At 45.3% G+C, this 27,712-nt stretch overlaps 2 protein-coding genes across 8 annotated transcripts; both read left to right on the top strand.

The window, feature by feature from the left end:
* The first annotated feature begins 424 nt into the window (after nt 1-424).
* On the top strand, nt 425-11,737 carry def8 (differentially expressed in FDCP 8 homolog). Of its 7 annotated transcripts, none has more exons than XM_035396359.1 (12): nt 425-627; nt 1,964-2,092; nt 3,429-3,523; nt 4,624-4,773; nt 5,655-5,796; nt 6,624-6,788; nt 7,426-7,553; nt 8,016-8,129; nt 8,442-8,522; nt 9,672-9,812; nt 9,929-10,038; nt 10,588-11,737. In XM_035396359.1, exons 2-12 carry the CDS (start codon nt 1,987-1,989, stop codon nt 10,676-10,678), a joined length of 1,323 nt encoding a protein of 440 aa, XP_035252250.1. In that variant the 5' UTR covers nt 425-627; nt 1,964-1,986; the 3' UTR covers nt 10,679-11,737. The 7 variants fall into 7 exon arrangements, with proteins under 7 accessions (XP_035252250.1, XP_035252254.1, XP_035252255.1 ...); XM_035396360.1 differs by lacking the exon at nt 425-627 and adding an exon at nt 665-774 and having other exon boundaries at nt 10,588-10,678; XM_035396363.1 differs by lacking the exon at nt 1,964-2,092.
* Nucleotides 11,738-12,506: 769 nt separating this feature from the next.
* si:ch1073-174d20.2 (AFG3-like protein 1) lies at nt 12,507-27,251 on the top strand. The gene is made up of 17 exons (XM_035396103.1): nt 12,507-12,761; nt 13,747-13,837; nt 14,037-14,105; nt 14,210-14,343; nt 14,770-14,919; nt 15,254-15,328; nt 15,988-16,112; nt 16,355-16,625; nt 16,890-17,027; nt 18,832-18,985; nt 19,389-19,496; nt 20,135-20,260; nt 20,513-20,623; nt 21,530-21,645; nt 22,337-22,537; nt 23,277-23,471; nt 24,175-27,251. Exons 1-17 carry the CDS (start codon nt 12,627-12,629, stop codon nt 24,397-24,399), a joined length of 2,424 nt encoding a protein of 807 aa, XP_035251994.1. The 5' UTR covers nt 12,507-12,626; the 3' UTR covers nt 24,400-27,251.
* The last annotated feature ends 461 nt before the right edge of the window (nt 27,252-27,712 follow it).

Here is a 27,712-nt window from a genome sequence, read left to right as displayed (position 1 = left end):
CAAAAGCTGTGTTCCTACTCCTTCAAAGACACTATAGTTAATTCATTCAAAGGTTAGGCATGCAAATTTTCCTTGCATTGCATATTCCCAGTATTGAGATTCACTTCCTTTCCACTCCCTCTACAAACTTTAATTAGAACTCTACACGAACACTGGAAGTATTAATAGTATTAAACCTAATGAACAGCTCAGTGCCTGCCCAGGGACTACAGTTGACACATGTCAGACACATGTACAGAAATGTTTATTAGAGTGCACTGTCCCTGTAAAAATAAACCGAATAAAGTAAAGTAAAGTTATACACGTGTTTACCAAGACACTGGGAAAATACTACATTCATTATTGCATGCTTTCCGTTCAGAATATTGGTTCAGAAAAGAAAACGAATGTCTATCCACTAAATAGACACTAGAGGCCAGCACTTACCACCAGTACAAGAAGGCTGATGTCCACCATAGACATGCACTTGCATAAATATGTAGGCTTTTATAGAATTTAGAATAGAAAACGACGAACGCGAGAATTGTATATTAATTCAGATCCATTGCAAAAGGATTGCACCTGAGGTGATCTGCAAATGTTTCACAGGGACATGGTGTTACTTGGCTGATTGTGACTGAAATGGGGGTAAGTAGCAAATTGTCACGGTTAACTATAGAGAGCTATATTGGATTGCTAACGCTAGGCAACCTCCTAACGTTTGTGGTGTTTCATCACCAGATGTTTGCGTAACGTCATGGTTTAATATTTTGCACAAACAAGAGTCGGCGAACGGTATGAAACTTACAGCTAGACATAGTTACACGATAACTGGTGAAATAAGTTTCAAAACGAGTGTCCAGCTAATGTTACATTGCCAAATGAATGTGGTGAATTTGACCAAACAACCCGTGACACAGCCAATAGCCATTTAGCTAGCCAGTGAGCTTGTTTGGCTAGTAGTAGTAGTAGTATTTGTTTGCCTTGTCTTAATATACGACCAGAAACGAACAAAATGCTTTGTCATGGAGCTAGGCGACGATAGCTTGTCTGAATTATCTGGCTGTTGGGCCCATTTATTTACAATACTTAGCGGACAAACGAGTTTATTTGATCTAGTTAGCTAGATAAATAGCATTGATAGGTTGGCTTCTGGGACGGTGGTTGCTTAAACGGTTCCCTCTTACAAATATCACTTTTCAATTCCCTGGTTTAGCTGGCTATAATGTCTGAACAGAAGTACTGAAAATGCCATTTTGATAACATTACAGTTTATTTTGGAAGAGTTGCAATGAAGCATGTCCCACTTGGGGGCAGTAACTGTTTCGTTTTGACTGAGTACGGCTGTGTTGTTTTTTGGATAAGTGCTGCACACATTAGGACAGGGCTGCCCAACCCTGTTCCTGGATATCTACCGTCCTGTAGGTTTTCACTCCAACGATAACAAAGCCCACCTCATTCAACAGTCAGATATATCGTTGTGCTGCTATTAGAAGAATCAGGGGTGCCAAATTAGTGTTGACATCAAAACCTGCAGGACCGTAGATCTCCAGGAACAGGGTTTGTCTAGGCAGTTCTACTTAAGACCATTCTCGCAACCGATCCGCTTAATAATATGCAGAGTTATCTGTAAATACACGCTTTTTTAGTTTATATTAAAGAAAAAACTTATAACTTTGCATCTTTAGTGTTCACCATCTTCAGTGTTTATTAGAATCCACAGGCAACCCTGAATTACGAATTCATATAGCCTAACCTTAGGAGCGAGCACATCTTATGTATTTTTAACGTAGTTCTGTGTTAAAAACAACTCAATTTACTCGGTGAAAGAAGTCGTCCATGCTCCATGATCAGTATCAAATTCCTTAACCTATGAATAGCTTTATCGATTGAATCAGAAATAAAATCCCAGCATCAGTTCTGCCCCTGTTAGACTGTGGGGGTCTTGAGTTGGAGCTCACTCTTTGCGTGGATGCTGTTACAGAGCCCGTGTTCGTAGCTAATGAGATGGAATACGATGAGAAACTTGCCCGTTTTCGCCAAGCCCACGTCAACCCCTTCAACAGAGGAGAGGAGGAAAGTGCCAGGGAGGACAAAAATGTCCCTGAACATGGTGAGTGGCGGTGTCAGACAAAATCAGCATTGTGAATAGTATATTATAGGGTACAAATCCGTTTACCCCAGGGCAGTGATAACTTTACTGCATAAGCCATTGCCGTGCCTTGTTAGCCAGAGATATGAGCAGACTGATGTCTAGAGCTTTCAAGTTGGGCTTTATAAAGCCAAATACAGTATGTGATTTGCTGTGCTGAAGAACTGCATTCGGTTTAATCCGAGCTTGTTTTTATCCAACCCTGGGCTGTGGCTGCTGCACGATCAAGTTTCAGTTGTTTGCTGGATGACTGTAGAAGTGGAATGGGCCGGCTTTAGGACTGCTACATTAAAGAATGACTCGAAGCTCATATAGAATTAGGTCGCATGCATTCTGCGACGATTCTGAAGTGAAAGAGGAAGGCTAGCTTGCGGTTTAACCACTTCCTTGATCATAAGACGTGTTATTTGGTTCAACCTCTCCTGTGGGTTTGTATATTGTGCTGAAACCTGAACAGAAAGGCACAGAGTGTGTAATTCTCTGGGGCACTGTATGCCAGTAGCAACAACAGGAGTACCTGCTTCTCTTCTCTTCTTATTATTTCTGCTGAGAGTTGCAACTTTCAACCATGCTGTGCTGCGAGGTGTATGCAGGTACCTAATTGACTTGTGTGTGTTTGCGGTCTCTGAGAAGTTTCTGCTGTTTTGAGCTTTGAGGGGAAATCGAGTGAGCACAGCAGTATCGTTTTGTGTTTTTAATGCCCGAGTGTACACGCTAGCCTAGCCTTTAATGCATCACATGTAAGCCTGTCAACCCAGAGCTGAAAACAAAGACTCTGCCGCTTTTAGTATTTCTACTTCCTGTACACACAGATTTTGTTTCATGTGATCCTTGAGAATGCAGTTCTTGTGCTTCTTTTCTACCAAGTGTTCCTAGTTCCTATTTATATTTTTTCCCCCAAGCAGTCCTTTTCTTCTGGCTTTTAGCATTCCATAATGTAATGTGCATTCAAGAATGTGTATTAAAAGAACTGAATGAAGGAACATGATTATGTCCTAGATGCACGGTACAGTGGTTGTTGAAACCGTAGCCATCATGTGTGGGTTTTCACGCACACACCTCCCGTCGTGTTGCTTTTAGTGTGGCTTGTCATTCATTATCAATGGCTCTGAAGTTACAGCCATTGTCCTGTATACTGCACTCCTCGACACTGAAAAAAAGCTGTAAAGTTGCAGCACACGGCATGGGGAAACGGCCAGTTAGTTCTGCGGGAAAGACTGAGCTGATTTGTCCATGTTACGAAGCACTGCTGACCTGTGCTAGCAGTGTGTGATCAGTGCCGACTGTACTTCTGCAGAGGTGAGGCCTGAGCTGTTCTCCGAAACCAAAGCACAGACTGTGGACCGGACCATGGACCTGGGGCTGGCTGAGGACCACTTCTCCAGGCCTGTGGTAGGAGCATTTGGCTGAAGAGCCATGTCCGTGTCATTTCATATGGTAGGCTAGACCACTGAATAATGACCACAATTCATGGGTAACGTTATCAGTATATTAGGGTACGTTTCAGTTTTAAACACTGTATGTCTGTCAGTATTTTTTGTTGTGTGGGCATTACAGAAATTGCACTCCGCTTTCTTTGGTCCACCAACTAAAACATTTATAAGGTACAGGACTGTATTTTGTACTATATTTCACTTTTTGTCATATATTTGAATCGGGGAATAAAATGCAAATGTTGTGGCATAGCTCTTTCTCTGTTCACACAGAGTTCCTCAGGTGCTCTGATATTTACCAACTTGCTGTCAAGGTTAACTGACATATGTTAATGATCTTCTGTATGTGTGTGTACCAGTGAACTCCGTGTCCTGTACTGGGGATTGCTGACTGCACCCTGTGATTTTTGGGTGTTCGACTAGCTTCCTGCTGGGAAGTGCATTTAATAAAGGCAGATAAATGCAAGTAATGCTTCCTATGTGAGCTGTGTTTAAAAGATTAAAGAATAGAGCTGAACAGGCGAACAAACCAACTATTTTAAATCAAAAGGTGCCCTTATGTGGTGTTACAGTTATTTCTGATTTAGGTCTTACAGTTGTATATTGTAACATGCAAAGGTGGTGGTATTTGAAGGTAAACACTGAATGCTTGACCCTGTTCAAGCATTCAGTGTTTCAGTAAATATCCACTGCACAATTGATGGTCGGTTCACAAGGCCCCTGTTTGCACAATAACTAGCAGAGTGAGTGATTAACTAGTCAGCAGAGTAAATCATATGACCCTGGATGTGCTTGTCAAACAAGTTTTCAGAAAAACAATGCAGAAAATGCCAACATTTGCAGTTTGTACAGAAATGGATTTGGATTGGAAAAATCAACCGGCGGTACCGTTATTAACTGAAGTCAGAGGTGAAAACGCCATCTTGTTTCTCATTCAGATAAATGTAGCCATAGCACTGGCGCCCTGATGAGAGATGTGTGCGTGCAGCGAGGCGGTTGGTTTCCCTTGCGCGGGTCCCGGCGCGTGAAATAACGCCGTGCGCGGGTGTGTGGTCGCAGGGCTCCTTCGTGGCCTCGGACATCGAGCAGCTGAAGCAGGCCATCGAGGAGTGCAAGCGGCTGATCCTGGAGCTGCCCGAGCACTCTGAGCGACAGAAGGACACCGTGGTCAAGCTCATCCACCTTCGGCTCAAGCTGCAGGAGCTGCAGGTGAGCTCGGGTGGAGGAGTAATCGGGGGGGAAGTCTCACAAGGGTACACCCAGCCGGGGCCAGAACAGACACTTTAAATCCTACTTTTCCAAACGGCTGCCTGAAGCTCTTTTTTGTGTGTGGAGAACTTTCGTGAAATAAATTATGGCCAGGGGGGAATTATTATTTATTTATTTTTGTCCACTTCCTCTGTCACATTGTTGTGGCTGTATCGCCTCGAGATGTTTCGACATATTGAAACTGACATCTGAAACTTGATGGGATGCACTACTGCTTCCCTAAACTAAACGCTGAAGGCCAGTTTTTATTGGTTACTGTGATTGTACCCATATGATTAAAAATACCTTGTGCTTTCAAAATGAGACATTTTTAAATGGTTAACACAACTCTCAAAGAACCAAGGGAAACAAAGATGATAGAAAGTCTGTTGTATTTAGTTGAGTTTAAATTAGTGTTTTCATGCTGAAAATAAGAGTTCTTATACAGCCTACAAGAAGATTTGGCATTGGTCATTTCTAGACCTTGTATTATACATTTTAACCAATCAATGGTGCAGCGGTCTGGTGGGCTGCCAATAAAAGGTGAACTTGAATTGAATATCCTTGTGCTGTGGCAGTTCTCGTATTTGTTAGCTACATGCTTCACGTCATTTTCCTGTTTATTAAGTTGAAAAGAGGAAATGTACATCTTTATCTTGTGACTTAAGAAGTGTGAACCTGGGGTGTCAAATTGCTTCTGTATTCGTCATATTGGAAGATGCACATATCACTGCTGGCCAATAAAGCCGGGTGCCAAAGTGTCTTTTCAAATAACCAAAGCGTTGTCCACAAATTGGAGCAAGTGGCTCTGTGACCAACACCACTGTGGTTTCCCTGTCTAGGACCCAGAGGAGGATGAGCCCAATCTGAGAGTCCTTCTGGAGCACCGCTTCTCCAAGGAGAAGAGCAAGAGCGTGAAGCAGACCTGTGACAAGTGCAGCACCATCATCTGGGGCCTCATTCAGACCTGGTACACCTGCACAGGTGATGTCCCACCACGGTTCATGTCTATGCAGCCCTGGCCTTCTCAGTCCTCAATCTGAGAATGCACAAAGAGGAAGAGTCATGCCTTGGCAAGCTTAGGAAAACCCCCAGTCTTTGCCCGATCGTTGTGTGAACCTGCCCCCGATGGTCCTTTAATGTGAGACCGTCAAAGACTCGATCGCAGCGCTCCCAATCCAGTTTTAAGCTGGTCTGTGACTCTTGCGAGAATATCAAACTGATTTGATTTCATCACAAGTCTTTAGGCTCGTGTAGTGTGTGACCCTCTGAGTGTAGCCTGTGACTATGCCAATAAGTGTGTGCATTCCTCTGATGGAAATGCCAGCGATTTTATTAAGACACAGTCATTAAATGTGAGATGCTGTCTGTTGTTAGGATTTTCAAAAAGTCAAATATATATGTACATATTTTGTGAGGCCCTGTGTCCTTCATGTAGTTCCCACATCCCACAGACTGAGGAATTTTCTGTCCTTTGTGGCTGAATCAGTGCGGCAATGAAAATGAATGAGGAAGAAAGTGTCACCAAGCAACAAGAACTGTATTTAACACAATCACCCAATTGGCTGATGTCTAATTCTCAGCCAAATCAGCTGTTGCTGGGCAATTCTAGCCTCCAGTGTCATTGCATTTGCACTCTGTTCTTGTATGGCTCAAAGGTTTAATCTTTGTTGGCCGTTTAATGAAAGAAAACCATCCCAAATTAGTAACTAATATGAATTATAAACTGTAGTGCTCTCAAAGACTGCATATGTATTTTGTATCTTGTATGGTTTCAGAACTTAAAAATATCAACTTTTTTTCCCTTCAAGGTTGTTACTACCGTTGTCATAGCAAATGCATGAACCTCATCACCAAGCCCTGTGTGAGGTCAAAGGTCAGCCATCAGTCTGAGTATGAACTGAGTATCTGCCCTGAGATCGGGCTGGACAGACAGGATTACAGGTGTGCAGAATGTCGGACACCTGTGTCACTGAGTGAGTGCTTATTTACCGCTGTCCTTCAACTGATCTGTTCCCTCTGCTAGTACTGGAATGCTGCTCTTCCTTTCCCCACAGTATCCCACAATGCACTGCGTTCCCTTCTCCTGTACTCCCCCCCCGAATTCTTCTTGTAGCTGACGTCCTTCTCTCTCAGGATTTGGGAGACTCATATGGAAAATGTGCTCCACTGCCAGAATATTGTTCCCTAAAAACAGGCCTGGTGCACAGAATAATAAATGAGGAATATTCAATAATTTATAGTTCCAGTTTTGTGATTTGAGTAAATGATGTAAAGGAGATGAGGATTCCTCATGTATCGCACTTGTATTCAATAAATTCAGCAGCAGGTACATTTACCAGTAGGCAGGGTTAGCTGTTTTGCCGGTGTGGCAAAAATGGCTGGTTCTGATGGATGTTTTTGTGGCAGAACTGGCTGGTTCTGATGGATGTTTTTGTGTGATTCTGGCTGGTTCTGATGGATGTTTTTGTGGCAGAACTGGCTGGATCTGACGGATGTTTCTGTGCTGTTCTGACTGATGTTTCTGTGCTGTTCTGACTGATGTTTCTGTGCTGTTCTGACCGATGTTTCTGTGCTGTTCTGACTGATGTTTCTGTGCTGTTCTGGGCCCAGGAGGCGTGCCCAGCGAGGCCCGGCAGTGTGACTACACTGGACAGTACTACTGCACCAGCTGCCACTGGAACGACACGGCCGTCGTCCCGGCGCGTGTCATACACAACTGGGAGTTTGAGCCGCGGAAGGTGAGGGAGCCCTCCTGCTCACTCGGAACGGCTCTCGGTTTGCGATGGTAAACGCGCGTGCGGCGTCAGCTGATTGGCTGTGGAAATCAGTCTGGGTGCTGTAACATGCTAACATCATGTGAGGAGGATGCACAGCGGTAGAAGAACTGTCCAGCAGTGGTGATGTACGGGCAGTGCCACTTTACTGTCTGTGATGGTTACGTTCATATGGAGAGATGTGTGTGTGTGTGTGTGTGTGTGTGTGTATATATGGAACACCAGGATGAGAATGTGTATGGACAGTGTCAGGTTTTTATAGGTGCACTTACTGAGGCAGGCAGTTATATTATGCGAGTGCACTGTACTTTATGATGCTGGGTGTACTGTATGTGCAGGGGCAGGCTGTGATGTATGTATGTATGCACAGTGGCAGGTGACTGACAGGTGACAGTGGCAGGTGACTGACTACCGTTCTTCCCCCAGGTGTGCCGCTCCTCCATGCGTTACCTGGCTCTTATGATGCCCAGACCTGTGCTGAAGCTCCGCGAGATCAACCCGCTGCTCTTCAACTTTGTGGAAGAGCTGGTGGAGATCCGGGTGAGTGCTGCTACTCCCCTGATACCTGCTAATGCACTATTCTCAGAGTGTCTGTATGGCTGTCTGTACATGGGCAGAAACAGGTATATTCTGAGGGTGATCTGTGTGACACAAAAGCAGTTCAACATTTTCAGTCTTCTGGGAGATTCCCGTTTCAGCTGTCCGGTTGATGATGGCCTGCTGCCTAATCATGTAGGATTAGGTGTACGTGAAATGCAGTGGGCTTCTACAGAGAGCAGAACGCTCAGGGGGAGGTAAGGGTGAATGTGATCTTTTTAAATGTGTTTAATAAGACTGCTTATCCTCTTTCAGAAACTGCGTCAGGACATCCTTCTGATGAAACCCTATTTCATCACCTGTAAGGAGGCCATGGAGGCCAGGCTACTGTTACAGGTCAGTGTTTGGACTCTAGGGACACTGGCTACAGCTACAGGTCAGTGTGTGGGCTCTAGGGAGGTAGGCTGCTGCTACAGGTCAGTGTGTGGGCTCTACGGACACTGGCTACTGCTACAGGTCAGTGTGTGGGCTCTACGGACACTGGCTACTGCTACAGGTCAGTGTGTGGGCTCTACGGACACTGGCTACTGCTACAGGTCAGTGTGTGGGCTCTACAGAGACAGGCTGCTGCTACAGGTCAGTGTGTGGGCTCTACGGACACTGGCTACAGTTACAGGTCAGTGTGTGGGCTCTAGGGAGACAGGCTACAGCTACAGGTCAGTGTGTGGGCTCTAGAGAGACAGCCTGCAGCTACAGGTCAGTGTGTGGGCTCTAGGGAGGTAGGCTGCTGCTACAGGTCAGTGTGTGGGCTCTACGGACACTGGCTACTGCTACAGGTCAGTGTGTGGGCTCTTGGGAGACATTTCCCTCCTTTTAGAATAAATCAGATTCAGCGCCAGTGCACTGTTTCTGTACTTATACTGGCCTGATCTCTGGCTTCATATAAGCCACAATGCCACTTACTCTGTTTACAGTGCTTTGTTTGTGATGAAGGGCTGTTTAAGATTCCAGTGACTCACTTTAATTGGCAAGAGAAATAAATCGCTCTACCATTTTAGATAACCCAAGGACTTCTGAGGGTCATGCTTGCTTTGTTCAGATTGTGTTAAATGAGTGCCACCTTCTGGTGATTTTCCATAGGGAAACTGATGAAAATGTGCAGCATATACTGCAGGGCATTATACAGGGGTTTGTTTACCCTATACAGTATGATGCTGTATGTGCATCAAAAATAACACAATGTTTTATAAGCAGCTGCGGTATACCAGTGATTCATGTAGTAACATGACCATGTAACTAGTTAAAAAAAAGAAAGAAGAGATTTCCTCTTATGAGTGGGTGATGGTGGTTTGCTCCAGTCATGCCATAACTCTCATTCTTCGATAGTGCTCAGTTTAACATTAATATTTAGGATGCTGGTCTCTAGTGCACAAGGACAGGTTAAGAGTGCTGTTCTTGCCGCTGGCCTGTGAGGTGGGCGGTGGGGGGGACAGACAACGGTTTCTTCCACCAACCTCTACCTTTCTGTATTCTCCCCCTGAACAGCTGCATGACCGGCAGCACTTTGTGGAGAACGACGACATGTACTCTCTCCAGGACCTGATTGACATCTCCAGCGGCCGCCTCAGCTGCTCCCTGACCGAGATCCACACCACCTTCGCCAAGCACATCAAACTGGACTGTGAGGTGAGCGCTCGGTGGTGTCGGCTGCGCCTGTCAGCTGGAGAGACCGTACGCGCAGCAGGAGGATACAGTGATGTGTAGCTCATCTGTAGTCCGTGATCTGTGTCCTCTCCCCTCAGAGGTGCCAAGCGAAAGGCTTTGTGTGTGAGCTGTGTAAGGAAGGAGACGTGCTCTTCCCCTTTGACAGCCACACCTCTGTGTGCCATGACTGCTCGGCTGTCTTCCACAGGTTAGTGCACGTGTCATCTCTAATTAGTGCATGTGTCCGCTCTCGTTAGTGCACGTGTCCTCTCTAGTTAGTGCACATCATCTATAATTAGTGCATGTGTCCTCTCTAGTTAGTGCACGTGTCATCTCTAATTAGTGCATGTGTCCTCTCTAGTTAGTGCACGTGTCCGCTCTAGTTAGTGCACATCATCTATAATTAGTGCACATGTCCTCTCTAGTTAGTGCATGTCATCTCTCGTTAGCGCACATCACCTCTAATTCGTGCTTGTGTCCTCTCTAGTCAGTGTACATCATCTCTAATTCGTGCTTGTGTCCTCTCTAGTTAATGCACGTCTTCTCTAGTTAGTGCATGTGTCATCTCTTGTCTCTATGGTGTTTCTCACCTGGGTCATCCTGTGACTGGAAAATAAAACCAAAACAACAGTGGACTACTAACCTTTTACTCATTTTGAATGATGTGGTGGGTCATTTTGAAGTTCTTAAAAAAAAAAAAAAAAATTAAAAAAAATTTGTTCACAAATAGTATTTCATACTTATCTTATTTCTTTAGGGACTGTTACTATGACAACTCCACTACGTGTCCACGGTGCACAAGGATGACTGAACGCAAACACGATCCAGGAAACCCCCAAGTGGCTTGACCTCCTTCCTCCCCACCCCCAATCACTGTGACAACAGGCAGAAGACAACAGTGCATTTTTGCTTTTAGTCTATGCTACATTACGATGAGTGTTTTCAGATGAACGTGGACAACTTTTCATCCACTGTAGTTTTGTTCACGAGCATATCGGCAGTTGATGACGTGCGCACTGCATATAAAGGAAGAAGCTTGTACCGGTGATCACAGGAAAGAGAAAACGGGTAATTATCACGTTAGGTAGTCTTCTGAGCTCTTCTATCGACAGAAACTAGTCCAACACTATTATGTTTCACTTGGTAGGTATGAATTGGAAAGTCACATGTGCAAACCAGGGCTTATAACCTGTTATACAACCTCACCTGCGAGCATTTACTGATATTTCGGTTGCTATGACTGAACTCAAGTCTGAAGATGAATGTGGCGAAAAAAAAACTCTTCCTTAACTGACTGACAGCAAAAACTTTTTACTGTGTAACTTGTGTATTGCATAAAGACTATTTCAAAGGAAGGCTGTATTGAATATTGCCATATTGTTAACATTTAGTGAGTGTTTTTTAAAAATGAAAACATTTAACAAATCAAGCATTGGCAGGCAATTTTGTTTAAAAATAATGTTTTTCTCACTCAAAATATTGGATGTATGGTCAAAACCAGTGCTCATAAGTAAGTGTATTTACAATATGCATGCCATTCCTTGGTTTATTGACTTTGGTTCCATTTGTCAGCTTAAATTTTGTGCAATATGCATTCTCCTGCTGTGGAAGCATTGCTAAATTAGTCGAGGACACAGATGACAAGGCAATCTTGTCATACAAGATGGGGATATTTTGATGTTATATTATTTGTTTTAAAATAATATTTGTGTTCGCTGTATTGTTTCAGCATGGACCTCTTTATTGAACCCCCCCCCCCCCCCCCGCCTTCCCCTCCCCCCAATTTTAATTGTAATTTACTATTTTTGTGATGTTTTATTTAGTGTATCAAAATGTAACTGCACTGTCGGAAATAAATGTAATCATGTGTAAGTAATGCATGAATAAAGTCCTGAAGAACCAACAAACCGAGTCGCTATGATTTGGGAAGGATTGGAAGGAAGTGTTTCGGGTTTCCATTTTACAACATTGCAAGCATTATCCTCACACCACTCAAGATACCCATCTACTGGCCAAGTAAAGTCATAACTAGCTAACTCCAGCACAAAGATAAAGTATATTGTTCGTATGTGCTAGATGCGACTTGAATTTAATTTTTGTGACCACAAATCGAGTATTGGGTCCTTTTCCTTGCTTAAAGATATCTTTCAGTTAAATTACTTTTTTTTTTTCAAAAATCTCCTTTACAGCAAGGTACCTAGACGAACGCTTTAGTTTGTGGTCCGTTCACTGGATAGCAGCTTGCTAAAAACAGTCACATATTTAATGTGGAAGTGCGCAACGGTAACATTTGTGATTAAATTCCCTCACAAATCGAAACGAAATCGTAAGTATCCGTGTACATTTCGGAGAAGATTATTTAAAAGCATGGTCAAAAGGTTTCATAAGAACCAATGCCTGATGTAAGAATGATACAGAACTCTATGGTGATTGGTGACCGCTGTGGTCCTAAATTAATGTAAGGACCCATAGTCATCTTGTGTGTGCTTGATCACAAAAATGCGTTCATAATAGATTATTTGAATAAATTCTTAATGTATCACAATATATACGTGGTACTCAAATGCCATGCACTTTCAAATTGATTGGCACGGTGGATAACGAATATATATTTAGATTTGTTTTGGTTTTTGTGTCAGGCATTACGCAGGTCTTCGTCATTACTTCTTTCTGAACTACAGTGACATTGTATTTGCAGCTGTTGGACGTGCAGATGGTTTCCACACTGCTAGCTAGTCATCTAGCTAGCCACTAACGACAGACTCGGGGGTGGTAGGGGCAAGTGGTGTTGGGACGATGGCTTACATAATGGGGTTGCTCTCCGCTTCTACTGGACCCTTCAGGGTTGGGTTGAGGGCATGGGGTACCAGATATTCCGTGATGGCAGCCCGGACATTTTTAATGACGGGCTATCGTGGCGCGGCTACAGGAGTAAGTTTGTTTAGCATGTAGCGTTTTTATACATGATGCTAGCTAATGATAGTTCGTTATTCATCTAGTTAGAACTTGATGGACAACAATTTCGCTGGATGGCTACCGAGTCGATATGGCGCTGAACTACTATAGCGTGTGTAAAAAGTACTTGGTCTAACTTAATGTTACTGCACTGTGCCAAAGTGTAGTAACATAACCTAAGATGGCTAGCTACAGCTAGCTGATGTAGGTATAGCTAGGTAGTCTAATCCAGTTAATTCAGCGAGTAGCCGAGTTAACGTTAGCTACTTGCTGTTGCACAACTGACAGGTTTGTAAATGGCACGATAGTAACTTCATTTGGTAACGTCAGTATGATGTTGGCTAAACTTTAGATACAGTAGTTAAGCTAAATTGGCATTGTGTTTGAGAGTTGGTGTTTGTGGTGTCCGATAATGAATCCGATTAGCATTAACGTTAATGATGGTTAGCTAAAGAATATAATTCACTTTGGTTGCTTCTAATATTGTTCTGTAGAATTACTGTACATGTGACTTGGTCTCAACTAAGAATCAAGTGATGCAATGCAATGACAGATCTTGTTCAGGAACAACCATGCTACCTAACTTGCCTTGAGTTTGTACTGCAAGATAGTGCCTAGCATCCGTTAAGGTAGCTTCAGCCCATGGAATTTAATAAAAGTAAGATTGGAGCTGGTATAATTAGCGACAAGTTTACACATTTCAGAACATATTTGCTATCAAGAATAAACTTTGGTTATAGCGCTAGTCAAAAGGTCCAGGATTTTAAACTTCATGGCTAGTCTACATAGTGGTACAATATGGCTGTCTAGCCAACTATCTATGTAGAGCATGTATGATAATTAAGTTAGAACTTGATAGCTAGAAAACCTGTGGGTAGCTGGCTAACTATAACATACCTGATTATGCGTCACAAGTTGCAGGGTCTTGATACCAACAACCTAAATGCATTTCTCCCACCAGGACTTTGCACTACATCGAATCAAGTATTTGGGATCACATGAAAACGTGCGCTTGACTCATCGTCTACTTTCCTCAAACAAGCCGCCTAAAGGTAATTGCTATTAACCGATAATATCACCGTCTTGTTGACTGGGGTCGTAACCGCTTCTTTGACGTGTGCATGTTTCATAGCATAGGATGAATGCAGCTGATTAGTGAAAGACTTTAACATTTATATGGCGGTTGTTTTTTGTATAATTTTATTTTGTATATTTATTTTATACCTGTAATTTGTGCCTGAATTGGTGTAGGGTTTGAAAAGTTTTTTCCAAAGAGTGAAAATGCGCCTGGGGTCAACAAATCAACTGGAGAGCCAAAAGGTAAGGGTTACCATGGCACTTTGGCACCACATACTATGATGAGGGCTTAGCCTATGTGTTTGATAGTTATCATTTCTCATTACTAACTTGTTTATGTTTGGCAGAGGTGAAGGCTGAGTCGCGTGGCAATGGAGGGGGGCCAGGTGGAGGAGGTGGAGGTGGAGGAGGAGGAGGAGGAGGAGGAGGGAAGAAAGGTGGGAAGAAGGAGGATGCAAACTGGTGGACACGACTGCAAAAGGTCTGTGCGATTGCACTGTGGCTTTGCCTGAACTCTAATATGCATTCTATAGAATTGAAGGCACATTATATGTTTTCTGTTGCTGAATGAGGTACTTTCCCCTTGTGTAATAATATTGCTTTCCCTTTCTCTTTTTGGAAATTAAAAAAAACTGGAAAGGTTAAAATAAATTGTTAGGAACAGGCTTAAGTCAGTGGAATGCACTTCTCATCGTAGTGCTGCAGGTAGTATTTATAACTTGGTTAACCTGAGAGGAATGACTGGGGCTTATCCAGTGAAACAGCTGCTTTGTTGTTGACAGGTAGAAGGAAAACCAAACAGATTCCATACCCACAGAACGTGAACGTTTGACTTATGGCTTATTTAAACTTTAAAATGTCAATGAAAGTGCATAGAAACTGATTTCCTACCTTGTGCGTCTCCTAGGGCGACCTTCCCTGGGATGAGAAGGATTTCCGGTACCTGGCAGTTGCAGCTGGGGGTCTGTTCTCTACGTTCATGTACTTCTACTTCAGAGACACTGGAAGAGAGATCACCTGGAAGGACTTTGTACATCACTACCTTGGTAGAGGACTGGTAAGAGCGGAGATGCATATATTGTTTAGTAGAAGTCTTTACTAGCAGCAGCAATATAAAAAATAAAAATAAAAAACTGTTGCATTTAAGGTCTTGTACTTGCTTTCTTTATTGAGATTACAAGAAACATGGCACCAAATAGTAGTCCAAGTAAAAGCTCTTGTTGCTTCAACTTCCGTTGCTGCCTGCTTTTAAAAAAATTATATAAACATGAGTAGTTCTGCTCCATAATCACCATTTTTGTTTAGATTTTAAAGTAATCACAAGAGATGGGTTTTTAAGTCTCATGTTTGATTAAAATGTCTGTCATTTCCTTTGTGTGGTCCCTGTCCAGGTCGACCGCCTTGAAGTTGTCAACAAACAGTTTGTGCGAGTCATTCCAGTGCGTGCAGCGAACACATCAGATGTGGTAAGAGATTATGTACCATTTAGACCTGACTTAGATAGACTTGGTGAAGTGCATTGTCTACATTTTTTACATGGTATGGTTGATCATGGTGTATTTCATATGGGTTTACCAGTGTCTCATTCCCATTAAGGAGTTGTACTCTTTCTGCTAGGAGCTAGGTGTAAGTCAGTGGTGGACTATACATGTGTGTAGGGAACTGCAAAGTTTACATGAAGTTTTTCTCCTTTTTATATAGGATGTACTGCTTGATCGTTAAAATGTATTTTTTTTGATGATCTTAGAGATTACATGAACTCTCGTTGGTACTGCCCATTTTATTTTGAGGGGTAGTGTAGAAATAGCACCCTAAACTGAAAAATAGTTGAATAGACTGAAAAATAGTAAAAGGCTGATATCTTGCCGACGTTGTGCTTGAGATACTCAGTGTCTGCTGTGTCTGTTTCAGAGCTGTGTGTGGTGCGCATACTCAGTGTCTGCTGTGTCTGTTTCAGAGCTGTGTATGGTTCTGAATTGTGCTAGAGATATACTCAGTGTCTGCTGTGTCTGTTTCAGAGCTGTGTATGGTTCTACATTGTGCTAGAGATATACTCAGTGTCTGCTGTGTCTGTTTCAGAGCTGTGTGTGGTGCGCATACTCAGTGTCTGCTGTGTCTGTTTCAGAGCTATGTCTGGTTCAACATCGGCAGCGTGGACACATTTGAGCGGAATCTGGAGGCTGCGCAGCAGGAGATGGGCATGGAGCCGTCTCACAGGGTGGCTGTGGTGTACAGCACTGAGAGCGATGGGTGAGCGCATAAGACAGGCATCTCCTCTGATTTAATTACCTCTGTCACTCAGTATGAGCTGCGTTTTTCAGGAGCTGTGGGCTGCTAGTTTATAAGAACTAAAAAACCATAAAGCAGCCATGTAAGACAAGTTTATGGCCCTACATCTTACACTCTGAACAAACCATCTGGAGAAAGAGCAGTGAAATGGTCCAGAGGCCAAAACTTGAGACCAGCTATTTCCCCCAATTTTCTTTCCGCAGGTCATTCATGATGAGCATGATTCCTACCCTGCTACTGATTGGCTTCTTGCTCTTCACACTGCGACGGGGACCAATGGCAGGAGGAGGTGGTGGAAGAGGGGGCGGGCTCTTCAGCATGAGTGAATCCACAGCCAAAATGATGAAGGACAACATTAGCGTCAAGTTCAAGGATGTGGCTGGATGTGAGGAGGCTAAGCTGGAGATCCTGGAGTTTGTCAATTTCCTGAAGAACCCCAAACAGTACCAGGACCTGGGTGCCAAAATTCCCAAGGTAATATCACCTGTATGAAATCAAGCTGTTCCGCGCAACATACACTGCTGGTTCTGTCATTGGGATTTTCCATGACTAGAAAATCATTCAGTGATTAGTGGTGTGAGTATTTGATGTCCTCCATCTGTGTATAAACCTGTATAAATGTCTGTGTGTGCACTCTAATGGCCACTTAGCATTGAATTTAGCGTCACATGTATGCGCAGAGTATGAGAGGGAAGTCGTAATTTGTATACGCGTTTGTAATCCTCTATGAACCTCCAGGGAGCCGTGCTGTCGGGGCCCCCCGGGACAGGAAAAACTCTGCTGGCGAAGGCCACCGCTGGGGAGGCCAACGTGCCCTTCATCACCGTCAACGGCTCCGAGTTCCTGGAAATGTTTGTGGGCGTGGGACCTGCCCGGGTGAGTGAGTCCTCTACCCCTCCGTGAGAATAATGGACGTGTTTATTACTGTTTTCTTCAGGGTACTGTATTACTTCAAGATCTTTCCTGGGTGTACAGATATAACTAGTCGTTTGTAAAACAGAATGGCAGTTTAACACACTTACGACCGTTAGAGAGCTGTGCTTGTAGCTCTGAAGTCGTAGGTTCTGTTCCCAGGTGAGCGAGGCACTTAACCTGAACTGCTTCAGTAAATATGCAGCTGTGTACATGTACTGTGTGTATGGAATGTATGCTCTGTGTCTGCTAAATGCCTGAGATCTGACTGTAAAATATAAAATGGGAGGTAATAATGACATTTCGTTTGGACAGAACCTGTACACATTCCTGAAGCTCAGTATGCAATTTTTACATCAGGGAATCTTTACAAATTGTGGTATTTATAACTTGGAAAAAATAGGAAATTACTTGCGTACACACCGTGTTCACTGCATCAGACATAAGGAAGGCATAATGGAAAAGATTATGCTTAAACAATGTTGTGTCCTTTTGAGCCTGTCCTTTGTATAGATATTAATACTTTTCTCAAGTACATAAATATATGTTGTACTTCCAGACATGTGAAGGGCTGTGGGGCAGCCATGTAAATAAATGCTCGGGAATAATGCTTAGTCAGGGTTGAATTGCAGTTCTTTTAAATGGAAAATTACATGCTTTTGACCACTAGATGGTGCTGCAGTAGAGAAAAAAAGACCACAAATCAAGTTAGTGGTTCTATTAGAAACAGAATTCTGTCTCATCTGTACCGCACAAATTAAATGCACTAATCGATTTAGAGCAGTTACCAGGCCAAGAGGCCTTTATATAATCTGCCTGAGCTGATCAGCATTATGCTGATGATAGGATTGTCGAGACGCTATAACCAGGTCCGGGAGATGATTCTTTGACAAATCTAGCAATTTTTATTCCAACGGCCGTCAAGGAACTGAACTTTTAACAAGGCAAGCTCACCAAACTCAGGTGACCACATCAGTTATATACCACTCCTAAGGGTGAAAGTTCTTGGCACTGAAAAATGACACAATACTGACCTTCAGAAGAGGAGAACCAGGATGAATTTTCTTTATTACATTACAGGCATTTAGCAGACGCTCTTATCCAGAGCGACTTACACAACTTTTTTTTTTTACATAGCACTTTACATTGTATCCATTTATACAGCTGGATATATACTGAAGCAATGCAGGTTAAGTACCTTGCTCAAGGGTACAACGGCAGTGTCCTAACCCGGGAATCGAACCTGCGACCTTTCGGTTACACAGGAACACAGGTTCCTTACCCACTGTGCCACACTCCGTCCTCATTAGTTTATCTCATTAGTTACAAGTTCCTCTTGCAAAAACACACCCAGAGTGGATGGAAACTCATGTATTTTAGCCTGTTACCATTTCTGACATATAAAAATTTGGAATAGCAGAAATTTAGCCCTTATGACTAGCCCTTTTAAAGAAGGCAGTCTTTAAAAGCAATTTCATCTTCCACACACATAATGGAATGGTGTGAATCTGCACACTGCATGCTGTGAACTAGCGGTCAGCCACTGGGGAATGTGATGGGGTTGAGGCCAGCCTGTGTCCTTTTGTGCTAACTGGCAGCAGGGAGCCCTTGTTTGAGCATGGTCTGTGAGTGCAGTTACTGCTCCCTCATTGCAGCTGTGCTGCCTGGTGGCTTCTGAGGCGGTGTGGATGCTGTACGGGCGTGGCTTCTGGGCAGGACCCAGCTAGGGTGTCAGTTGGTCTGTTCCCTGACTTGTGTTCCCTTGCAGGTGAGGGACATGTTTGCCATGGCTCGGAAGAACGCTCCCTGCATCCTCTTCATCGACGAGATCGACGCGGTGGGCAGAAAGCGGGGCAGGGGCAACTTCGGGGGTCAGAGCGAGCAGGAGAACACCCTCAACCAGCTGCTGGTGGAGATGGACGGTGCGTCCTGCTCAGGCCGAAAAAAGCAGTTCGGCTGTCAATCAATCAAAAATCAGTCTAAATTTATTTATATAGCGCATTCCACAAACAATTGTCGCAGTACGCTTCACAGACAAGCCTGACCTGAACCCCTACAGGAGCAAGCCTATGGCAACAATGGCAAGGAAAAACTCCCTGCTGCTGCTGCCATTTTTGACACTCAATATTTATTAGGAACCCCATATAAATGCTCAAAGTTGTGCACGTAGTGTGGCGATATACTCTGTATTTTAAAATACATTTCTAGAAAGCAAAATTGTACACGTAAGTAACAGTTCCACTGAATGCGCGGAAGGTGCTGACAGTGCGCATTGTCCTGTAATTGTTTCCCTTGACCCTGGAGCTGATTCCGGTTTTCTTCCAGGGTTCAACACCAGCACTAATGTGGTCGTCCTGGCTGGAACCAACAGGCCTGACATCCTGGACCCAGCCCTGATGAGGCCCGGCCGGTTTGACAGACAGATCTACATAGGTAAAAGCCACCTTGCAGTACTCAGGATTGGTGCTGTGATGGTCTTAGTGTGTTTTTGATATCCTCTCTGTGGCTCTGTAATCTCTCCTGTTCCTGAAAACGAGTGGAAGTGAGGGAATAAAATTAGATTCCCTGCTTAAGCACAGAGTGCCACTGTCTTCAGATAGAAATATTAAGGGATTACTGGGCTAGGTCATAACGTAGATGGTGTGTGAATGTTGCTGTTTCTGGTCTTCAGACGGGTATCAGGGTCATGTTTGTAATTTGCTTTTCTTAAAAGAGGGTTTAATATTGACCCACCTGGAAATTTATTGAAAGAAGATTAATTTCAGATGAAGTGAAAGTAGCAACCCCACTAGGCTATGACAGTCCCTCATTAAATTAATTTCTTCTCTATAAAGATTTCACTGGCATGAAATGTCTGAGTTTGCAGGTTGTATCTTGGCCACATGAATGTTGTTCAACCTTAGGAATTTTCTTTAACTAAATCTCTTTGTTGCTGACTGTGTTCCTCTGTCAGTCATGGAAGATGGATCATGAAGTGCTTCAATAAATACAAGGTTCATATTGTCAGAGTTAGTGGTGAGAGTGGGCGGTCTCTGCACATGCAGGAATTGTGTCCAAATTACCTCACACAGGCCCTCCGGACATCAAGGGCAGAGCCTCCATCTTCAAGGTCCACCTGCGTCCCCTGAAGCTGCATGCCAGTGTCGACGGAGACGCGCTCGCCCGAAAACTGGCAGCCCTCACCCCCGGCTTCACCGGTGAGTGGGGTTCCCTCGGGAGGGGAAAGCGGTGAGCCGCAGGCATCGGATTTAGTCATGTGATCGCATGTCCAGGAGACACCCCGGGGAGAATAAAAGACAGTTCGGTTAATATTTAAAGATATCCCCCTGTGCACACTGCGCAGGCCCCACCCATTCTCTCATGCGGAATTGATTGGCTGCTGCACCTCTGACCCTCACCGAGGCGTGGGATGATTGCTCATCGTTTCCCCCCCTTCGTTCCCCCCGCAGGAGCGGATATCGCTAACGTCTGCAACGAGGCCGCGCTCATCGCCGCCCGGCATCTCAACGCGAGCATTAACGCCAAGCACTTCGAGCAGGCCATCGAGCGAGTCATCGGAGGTAAGAGCCCGCCGTTCCCTGCGTCCCTGCTGCTGCAGATGCCGCCTTCATCTCGGCCGAACAGGGCGCTTCCTGTTCGCGTGGGGGTTGGGGGGGAGGAGGCGGGGCTCGGACCCAGGACCCTGCAGTATTCCGCTGCAATTGACCACGCCCTCAAAATGAAGAAGAAAAAAGCATCCCGAAAGAAATGTTTCGCTTTTTGGATTTATCTGTTTTTAAAAATTGATTTCGGTCTGCGGTGTATCTTAAAAACTCCAGCGCGAGGCAGGTCACTCAGAATGAAAAATCACGATCAAACTGTTCTACTGAATCTGCTAGGAGACTGGGACCCATCATGCCTCTGATCAGGGAAAAGAGACTTCACTCACTGCAATTAGTTACATTAGTTTAAAGGTCTGTGGACGTTTCTGTGATTAAGGAATAGTATTGAGCTAAATCCCATCTAATAATACTCAGTTCACGCTCTGCAGTTTAGGCCAATAGGGTTTGGCAGCTAAGGCGCACGCTTGTATGCTAATGTGTGCATTAACGTGTGTGGCGTCTGAATGAGACGTGCTAGTAGCGTGTTTTAATGAGCGTCGCTCTGCTGCATGTATCACCCTGTGTGGCCTTGGACTGACCTTTCTCCTTTGTCGTTGATGCTTCATTTATTCTCTGGAAAGCGCTGGTTAACTTTAATGTTGCTTCGTCAACACGTTAAATTATTGAAACGCCGCTGAAATATTAATGGCGGTAAAAGGTGGGTTTTTGTAAAAGAAGAGCGGAGAAAGTGAGCGGGGTGTAGTCTGGTCAGGTGAGCTCCCGCCGTTGGCATGGTGAGCACGCAGCGGCGCGGCGCGGCCTCGTGGCCTTGAGCCGAGCGGACGCGGCGGTTTCGCTCACGGCGCTCTCTGTCGCCGCCCCCAGGCTTGGAGAAGAAGACGCAGGTCCTCCAGCCCGCGGAGAAGAAGACGGTGGCGTACCACGAGGCCGGCCACGCCGTCACGGGCTGGTTCCTGGAGCACGCCGATCCCCTGCTCAAGGTGCAGCGCCCCCACCCACCCTCACCCATACCACCCACTGTGCCCCCACCCACACCACCCGCCATACGCCCACACCCCCACCCACACCTCCCACTGTACCCCTCACCCACACACCCACCCACACCTCCCACTGTACCCCCACCCCCCACACCTCCCACGGTCCCCCCAACCCCCCACCCACACCTCCCACTGTACGACCTGTACCCCCACCCCCCCACACCTCCCACTGTCCCCCCACCCACACACCCACCCACACCTCCCACTGTACCACCCACCCACACCTCCCACACCTCCCACTGTCCCCCCACCCGCACACCCACACCTCCTACTGTCCTAGCTTATCCTACTGCCTGGGATCCATGAGAGGAGCTAGCATTGGTCCGTCACGACGTCCGGTGAGGTCACGCCTGGCGCTGTCTGCAGTCCCCGTGGACATGTCATCGCTAGCCTCCCTTAAGGCATGAGTCAGAATACATGGCGGGGGGGGGGGGGGGGGGATGGATGATGGATGAGGTCTAGACTGAGGGAGCCTTCAGGGAGAGAGGGAAGTGTCCAGAAGCAGTGGCGTTATGATGGGAGCTCTGCTTCTCTTATGTGAGGGGCCGAGATGAAGATTCAGCGGTGTTGGCGGTAAGGACTGTCGTAACGCATGCTGGTTTACCCTCCTCGTGTTGCTGTCGTTGGGCTGCAGGTGTCCATCATTCCTCGGGGGAAGGGCCTGGGGTACGCGCAGTACCTGCCCAAGGAGCAGTACCTGTACAGCCGCGAGCAGCTCTTCGACCGCATGTGCATGATGCTCGGGGGCCGGGTGGCCGAGCAGGTCTTCTTCGGCCGCATCACCACGGGGGCCCAGGACGACCTGAAGAAGGTCACGCAGTCGGCCTACGCACAGGTACCGCCGAGCCCCCCGCTGACCCGCCCCCCTCCCTCGCCGTGTCTGTGCTGCTCCTCACACACCCTGTCTGAGGTCCCCCCCCCCCCCCCCCCCCCCGCGCAGTCCTTTAGCCAAGTCAGAAAGCGGGCGGTGAAAAATGAGCACTCCGATCTCAGTGCAAATTTCCTCCGATAATTCTCCAGAGGATGCTCCTTCAATCACGTCGGTTGGCGGTGTTGTACCTTTCCTGGAAAGGGCTTTTCAGTCCGGGCCTTTTAAATTTAGCACCTGTCAGCTGAAAAGGCAGGAGGGTGAGATACGGCCGTGTGCAGGATTGGCTGCTCAGGTAATGTTCTATATTTGGATGGTGGTTGTGCTTCCTCACGGCAGTTATAGATTTACTCTGCGGGGATCTCAGTCTGTGTCTGTAATGAATATTTAATGGCAGAAGCTTAAAAAAAGCAGGTAATTGAGGATGTTGCGTTTAAGCTGGTCTGGAGCGACCCTTTCGCCTGTGGTCATTAGGAGGGACTGGAGTACTGAAGGGTGCTGTTTGATCTTCTCTGACAGCCCTCCTCCCACATACTCCCCTCCACACAGGCAGAAATAGCACAGACAAAGTGAACCACAGACAGGTCCCTGTGTTTAAAATTCGATCTTAAGTCAGCCCTCCTCCTCCTCTGAGGTGCTTCATGGATGTGGCCCCCCCCCGGCCTCTGAACCCCTGTTGAGTAGCCCCGTCTCCTCCCCCTCCCAGATCGTGCAGTTCGGGATGAGCGACAAGGTGGGCCAGGTGTCCTTCGACCTGCCGAGGCAGGGCGAGATGGTGATGGAGAAGCCCTACAGCGAGGCCACGGCCCAGCTGATCGACGAGGAGGTGCGCTCGCTCATCAACCGCGCCTTCGAGAGGACGCTGGCGCTCGTCCTGGAGAAGAAGGACGTGGTGGAGCAGGTGAGCGGAGGAGTCTGAGCGTGCCCCCGCGCTTTACCGCGGGACGTTATTTAATTACTGTGTGGATTGTGTCACGCTGGACGCTTCTTATGCAGCACGTTAGCTTGCGTGGATGGATTAATCAAGCGCGACGGTGCGTTCGGCAAACACAATTGCCTTTTGACGCGTTCTCATCAAAACCCTTACCCTTGAAATCACGCACTGAAAAATTCATCAGATGAGCTTTATTGTGTTTTGCAGGATTGTGAGTAGGGCCAGCAGATTGTGTCTGGAACCACAGATCCACTGTGTGTTTAGTTTGTTGATTCTGTCCTCTACATAGATGGGCTAAGTATAGGGGAATGAAATATCTCTTACTGCCTCCTCTGTATACATAGTGTTATGAACACATGAGACTGTGCCTCCTCTGTGCTGATAGTGTGATGAACACATGAGACTGTGCCTCCTCTGTGCTGATAGTGTGATGAACACATGAGACTGTGCCTCCTCTGTGCTGATAGTGTGATGAACACATGAGACTGTGCCTCCTGTCTGCTGATAGTGTGATGAACACATGAGACTGTGCCTCCTGTCTGCTGATAGTGTGATGAACACATGAGACTGTGCCTCCTCTGTGCAGATAGTGTGATGAACACATGAGACTGTGCCTCCTCTGTGCTGATAGTGTGATGAACACGTGAGACTGTGCCTCCTCTGTGCTCAGGTGGGTAAAAGGCTCCTGGAGAAGGAGGTCCTGGACAAGGCGGACATGCTGGAGCTGCTGGGTCCGCGGCCCTTCGAGGAGAAGTCCACGTACGAGGACTTTGTGGAGGGCACCGGGAGCTTCGAGGAGGACACCAGCCTGCCGGAGGGCCTGAAAAACTGGAATGAGGAGGCGGGAGTCAGCCAGGAGGATGCTCCCCGCACGCAGGAGAAGCAAGCACTGTAGAGGGGGGGGCGGGGTGTGTCAGAACGAGAGAGAGACAGTGGAATGTTGTCTTCCTGAACCAGGCCTGCAGAGGCGAGAGTTTGCCCTGCAAATGGGACTGCAGCAGAGGTTTGGGTTTGAGAGCTCCCCACAACGCGGGAACAAGTGCAAGAGGGGACTTCTCTTTGTTTTCTCGTCCTTTATGGTTATGTAGCCGGAAATAGTCCCTCCTCATGACTGAAGTGAGCATCATTAAAACGGACGAATGTTCTGCATTGCCTTAACTTGGGAGCTGCCTTGTTCTGGCAGTTCTCTGAGGTGTCGTGAGCATCTGACTGTCCTGTACAAGAGCTTCGGCCCAGCAGTGCATCGAGCATATTGGGATGTTCCAGTTGTGTTTTGTTCCCCTTGTTGACCGCCCAATGAACATCTTCAGGAACAAATTTACTGGCTTTTTGTGTCATAGAGATGGATTTCTAGTGCCGTGTGGTGATTTTATTCCTAAATCACACTTTCTTTTTTTGCTGCTTTTAGCAATGGAGTTTTTGTATAAAAAGTGTATATATTTAAAATGGCCTGAAAGGATGAAATATGACTGATCCTTGTGACTGTTCTGAAAGACCAATTAAATTGTGGTACATTTCAACCAGAGCTTGGTGATCTCATTGTATTCTGGTTGAAGGGTACGCTCCAGACTTAGAACATGAATGTGACCACCTACGGCTGATAAAATAGATTGATTTTACAGAGCATCTAGGGCTTCACATTTTTTCTCTGAAGAATTATATTTATGTAAATTAATCCCAGGGAAAAAGCTTGGCTGGACATACCAAGCCCACACAAAATAACCTGTAAAATAAAACCAGCTGTTCTGTTATTAAAAAACATTGTCTTTACTTTACATAGTGCCTTGCAATGGTATTAAGACGCTTCATCAGTTTTCATATTTTGCTGGATTACAGATGGTAATTCTTATTTTTTATCTAATATTTTATTCAAAACTCAAATAGTCAAATAGGTATTTTTAGGGAAAATGAAACTGACATATTGCTTACATCAGTATTTTCTAGATGGGGTCTGGGTGGTGTGATGCAGCTTCCACTTCATTAGTAGCAAAGCGGTGCTTCCTGGGATCCTGAGTCCTTCACCAATGACCCTCCCGAAATGGGTGTTTTTGTCCTGAAACCATGCTTTTATGGTCGGACAGAAAGAGGCCAGTCAACTCGCTCTGCGATGTTTGGAGCTCCCGGAGCTCGGGGGTTGAATGCATTATGCAATCAACATGGCTCCATTTTTCATTTATTTTATGAAAGTACTGTTTTCACTTGTTTCTGTTTGCAGATGTGTGGAGTAGGTTGCATTAGTCTGTGAAGCAAAGGGTGATAAACGAAAGGTTGAAAAGCAATGGACTATGAAGATTGTGCAAGGATCTGAATACTTTTGCAAGGCGCTGTAGCTCCTAAAAATAACCAGCTCTCTGTCATCTGATCTGTCCCGATTGCTTTATTGTAATGTAAGAAAATAATGAAAATCACTTTATAGCACTGTGTTTTGTAGACCTGTCACTTAACTTTTGATTCCTTTTTTTTTTTTTTTTGTTACCTGAACTGCAGTAAATTCAGTGGTTACATTTAGATATTCTCCTGGATTCAAACGTTTGCAAAAAAAAAATCAGAACGGGATCACATAATCTCTCTGTTACTGAAGGGATTCTTACCGGCTTTTATATTCTGTTTTTATCTCTCTGTCTTTGGGTTTTCTGCTTGACTGTTTCCAATAATCCCAGCACTTTCGCAAAGGCGAACAGCCACCTCTGGGACATTTCGCGTTCACCCAGGTCTCTCGCTAACGGCGGCGGTGGCGTTTTGCTACAGCTTTGCGAGCGCTCAGCAGTGTTATATTGGATGATGTGAATACCGTCTCAAAAGCAGGTTTTGCGCAGAGTAGTCATGGTTCCCCGGTAGTTTCTTAAGGCAGCGTGGCAAGTGGGTCATCAGGTCCCCTCCCAGTCTTGTGCAGTCTGCGGTGTTTGCATCTCGTCAGAACTAGGGCACTGAGGGGTGTTGCAACCCGGGGAGATTCATCACCGTAGCTAACAGCCATCGCTAAGTAACTGCCGCACTTTTCCTTTTCCTGTTCCTGCGCTCCACTGGGATTCCGTGGAAGTTCTTATTTTAGCAGGTTTCTGTGGAAGTTCAGCTTCTTGAGTACAGAGCTGAGTGATCATGTGCTGCAGAGTAAAATTCCATATAAATGCAGGAAACGCAGGAACACCTGGAAGACGCTTTCAGTGCTGCGTAGAAGTTATTCCTTTTGGGTCAGTTTGGGTAGTAAGATGTCCTATTGTTTCTGCAATGTTTAAACCCCTTCAGGTGTTCAAAACCCCCCCACAGTCTCCATTTTCCATTCAGAAAGTAGCTGACTGAACAGGTGCTGTGAAGAACATCTAGAAGGATGGAGATGTTCTGGCTGTAATTCTACTCCATGCCTACCTGAAATTATTAGGTGTTCACTGGACTGTCCTGGGCCACGTTTGGTTTTGACCTCTCTTTGGGATCGAGCTTGAATGGATGTGGGTGTGGATGTGAATGTTAGCCTAGTTGCTGTTGGAAATGTGGCACCAGTGTTTAATGTTTTTTTGTTTGAAAAGCGATAGCAGACTGGTGCTATCGTGTGTTATGGTTATGCAGTGCAGGTATTGGAAAAAAATAAGGGAGAACAGTTCTGTAATGCAGTAATACAGATCTAAATTGGAGTATGTTTTTAAATCACTTTGCCAGAAAGAAGGATGTGACTACCTCACAAAATATTGCCTGACTCCAAATTTTTAAGGAATATAAAAAACAAAACAAAAAAAAAAAAACAATCATGCTTTGCACAGTTATTGGTTGTTTTCATTTAAAGCTTAGCGCTGTTGTCTGTTTTTTGCCATACTGCATTTCAACTTTCTTCCATCCCATATTAGTCACGTGGAGTAAAGTAAAAAATGTGGCTGCCCTGTTTGGATAAATGGCAATAAATGGGTAGAACATTCCAGATGAAGAGTATTTGTAACTACCTTTTTGACTTTTTTTTGCTTGCTTTTTTTGCTGAAGATAGGTCACCACTGTTGACACAGAACTACGGTTGACATGAGATTTTGTGAATATGTTGGCAGCCATATGTTAATGTGCACTGTACTGTATGCAATATTTTACTGACATATTCTCAAGCACAGCTTTATTAAGGTGACTGGAGAAAAATTAAGTTAAGGTGCACTGACATCCTCTGTGACTTTTTTTTAAAGCTGAGAACTGTCTGATTAGGATTCGAATACAATGATGATTTCAGCGTA

Source organism: Anguilla anguilla, chromosome 16, assembly GCF_013347855.1.
Source record: "Anguilla anguilla isolate fAngAng1 chromosome 16, fAngAng1.pri, whole genome shotgun sequence".
NCBI classification, from domain to species: Eukaryota; Metazoa; Chordata; class Actinopteri; order Anguilliformes; family Anguillidae; genus Anguilla; species Anguilla anguilla.
The sequence above is the reverse complement of the archived record's forward strand: the minus strand, read 5'-3'. Positions and strand labels throughout refer to the sequence as shown.

Bases quoted from the DNA above. Each gene is read 5' to 3' on its own strand.
- si:ch1073-174d20.2 (XM_035396103.1), top strand. From the start codon at position 12,627: ATGGCTTACATAATGGGGTTGCTCTCCGCTTCTACTGGACCCTTCAGG. The intron at 13,838-14,036 runs GTAATTGCTATT...GAATTGGTGTAG, and splicing joins CTCAAACAAGCCGCCTAAAG to GGTTTGAAAAGTTTTTTCCA. The intron at 14,106-14,209 runs GTAAGGGTTACC...TATGTTTGGCAG, and splicing joins ATCAACTGGAGAGCCAAAAG to AGGTGAAGGCTGAGTCGCGT.
- def8 (XM_035396359.1), top strand. From the start codon at position 1,987: ATGGAATACGATGAGAAACTTGCCCGTTTTCGCCAAGCCCACGTCAAC. The intron at 3,524-4,623 runs GTAGGAGCATTT...GTGTGGTCGCAG, and splicing joins ACCACTTCTCCAGGCCTGTG to GGCTCCTTCGTGGCCTCGGA. The intron at 8,130-8,441 runs GTGAGTGCTGCT...ATCCTCTTTCAG, and splicing joins AAGAGCTGGTGGAGATCCGG to AAACTGCGTCAGGACATCCT.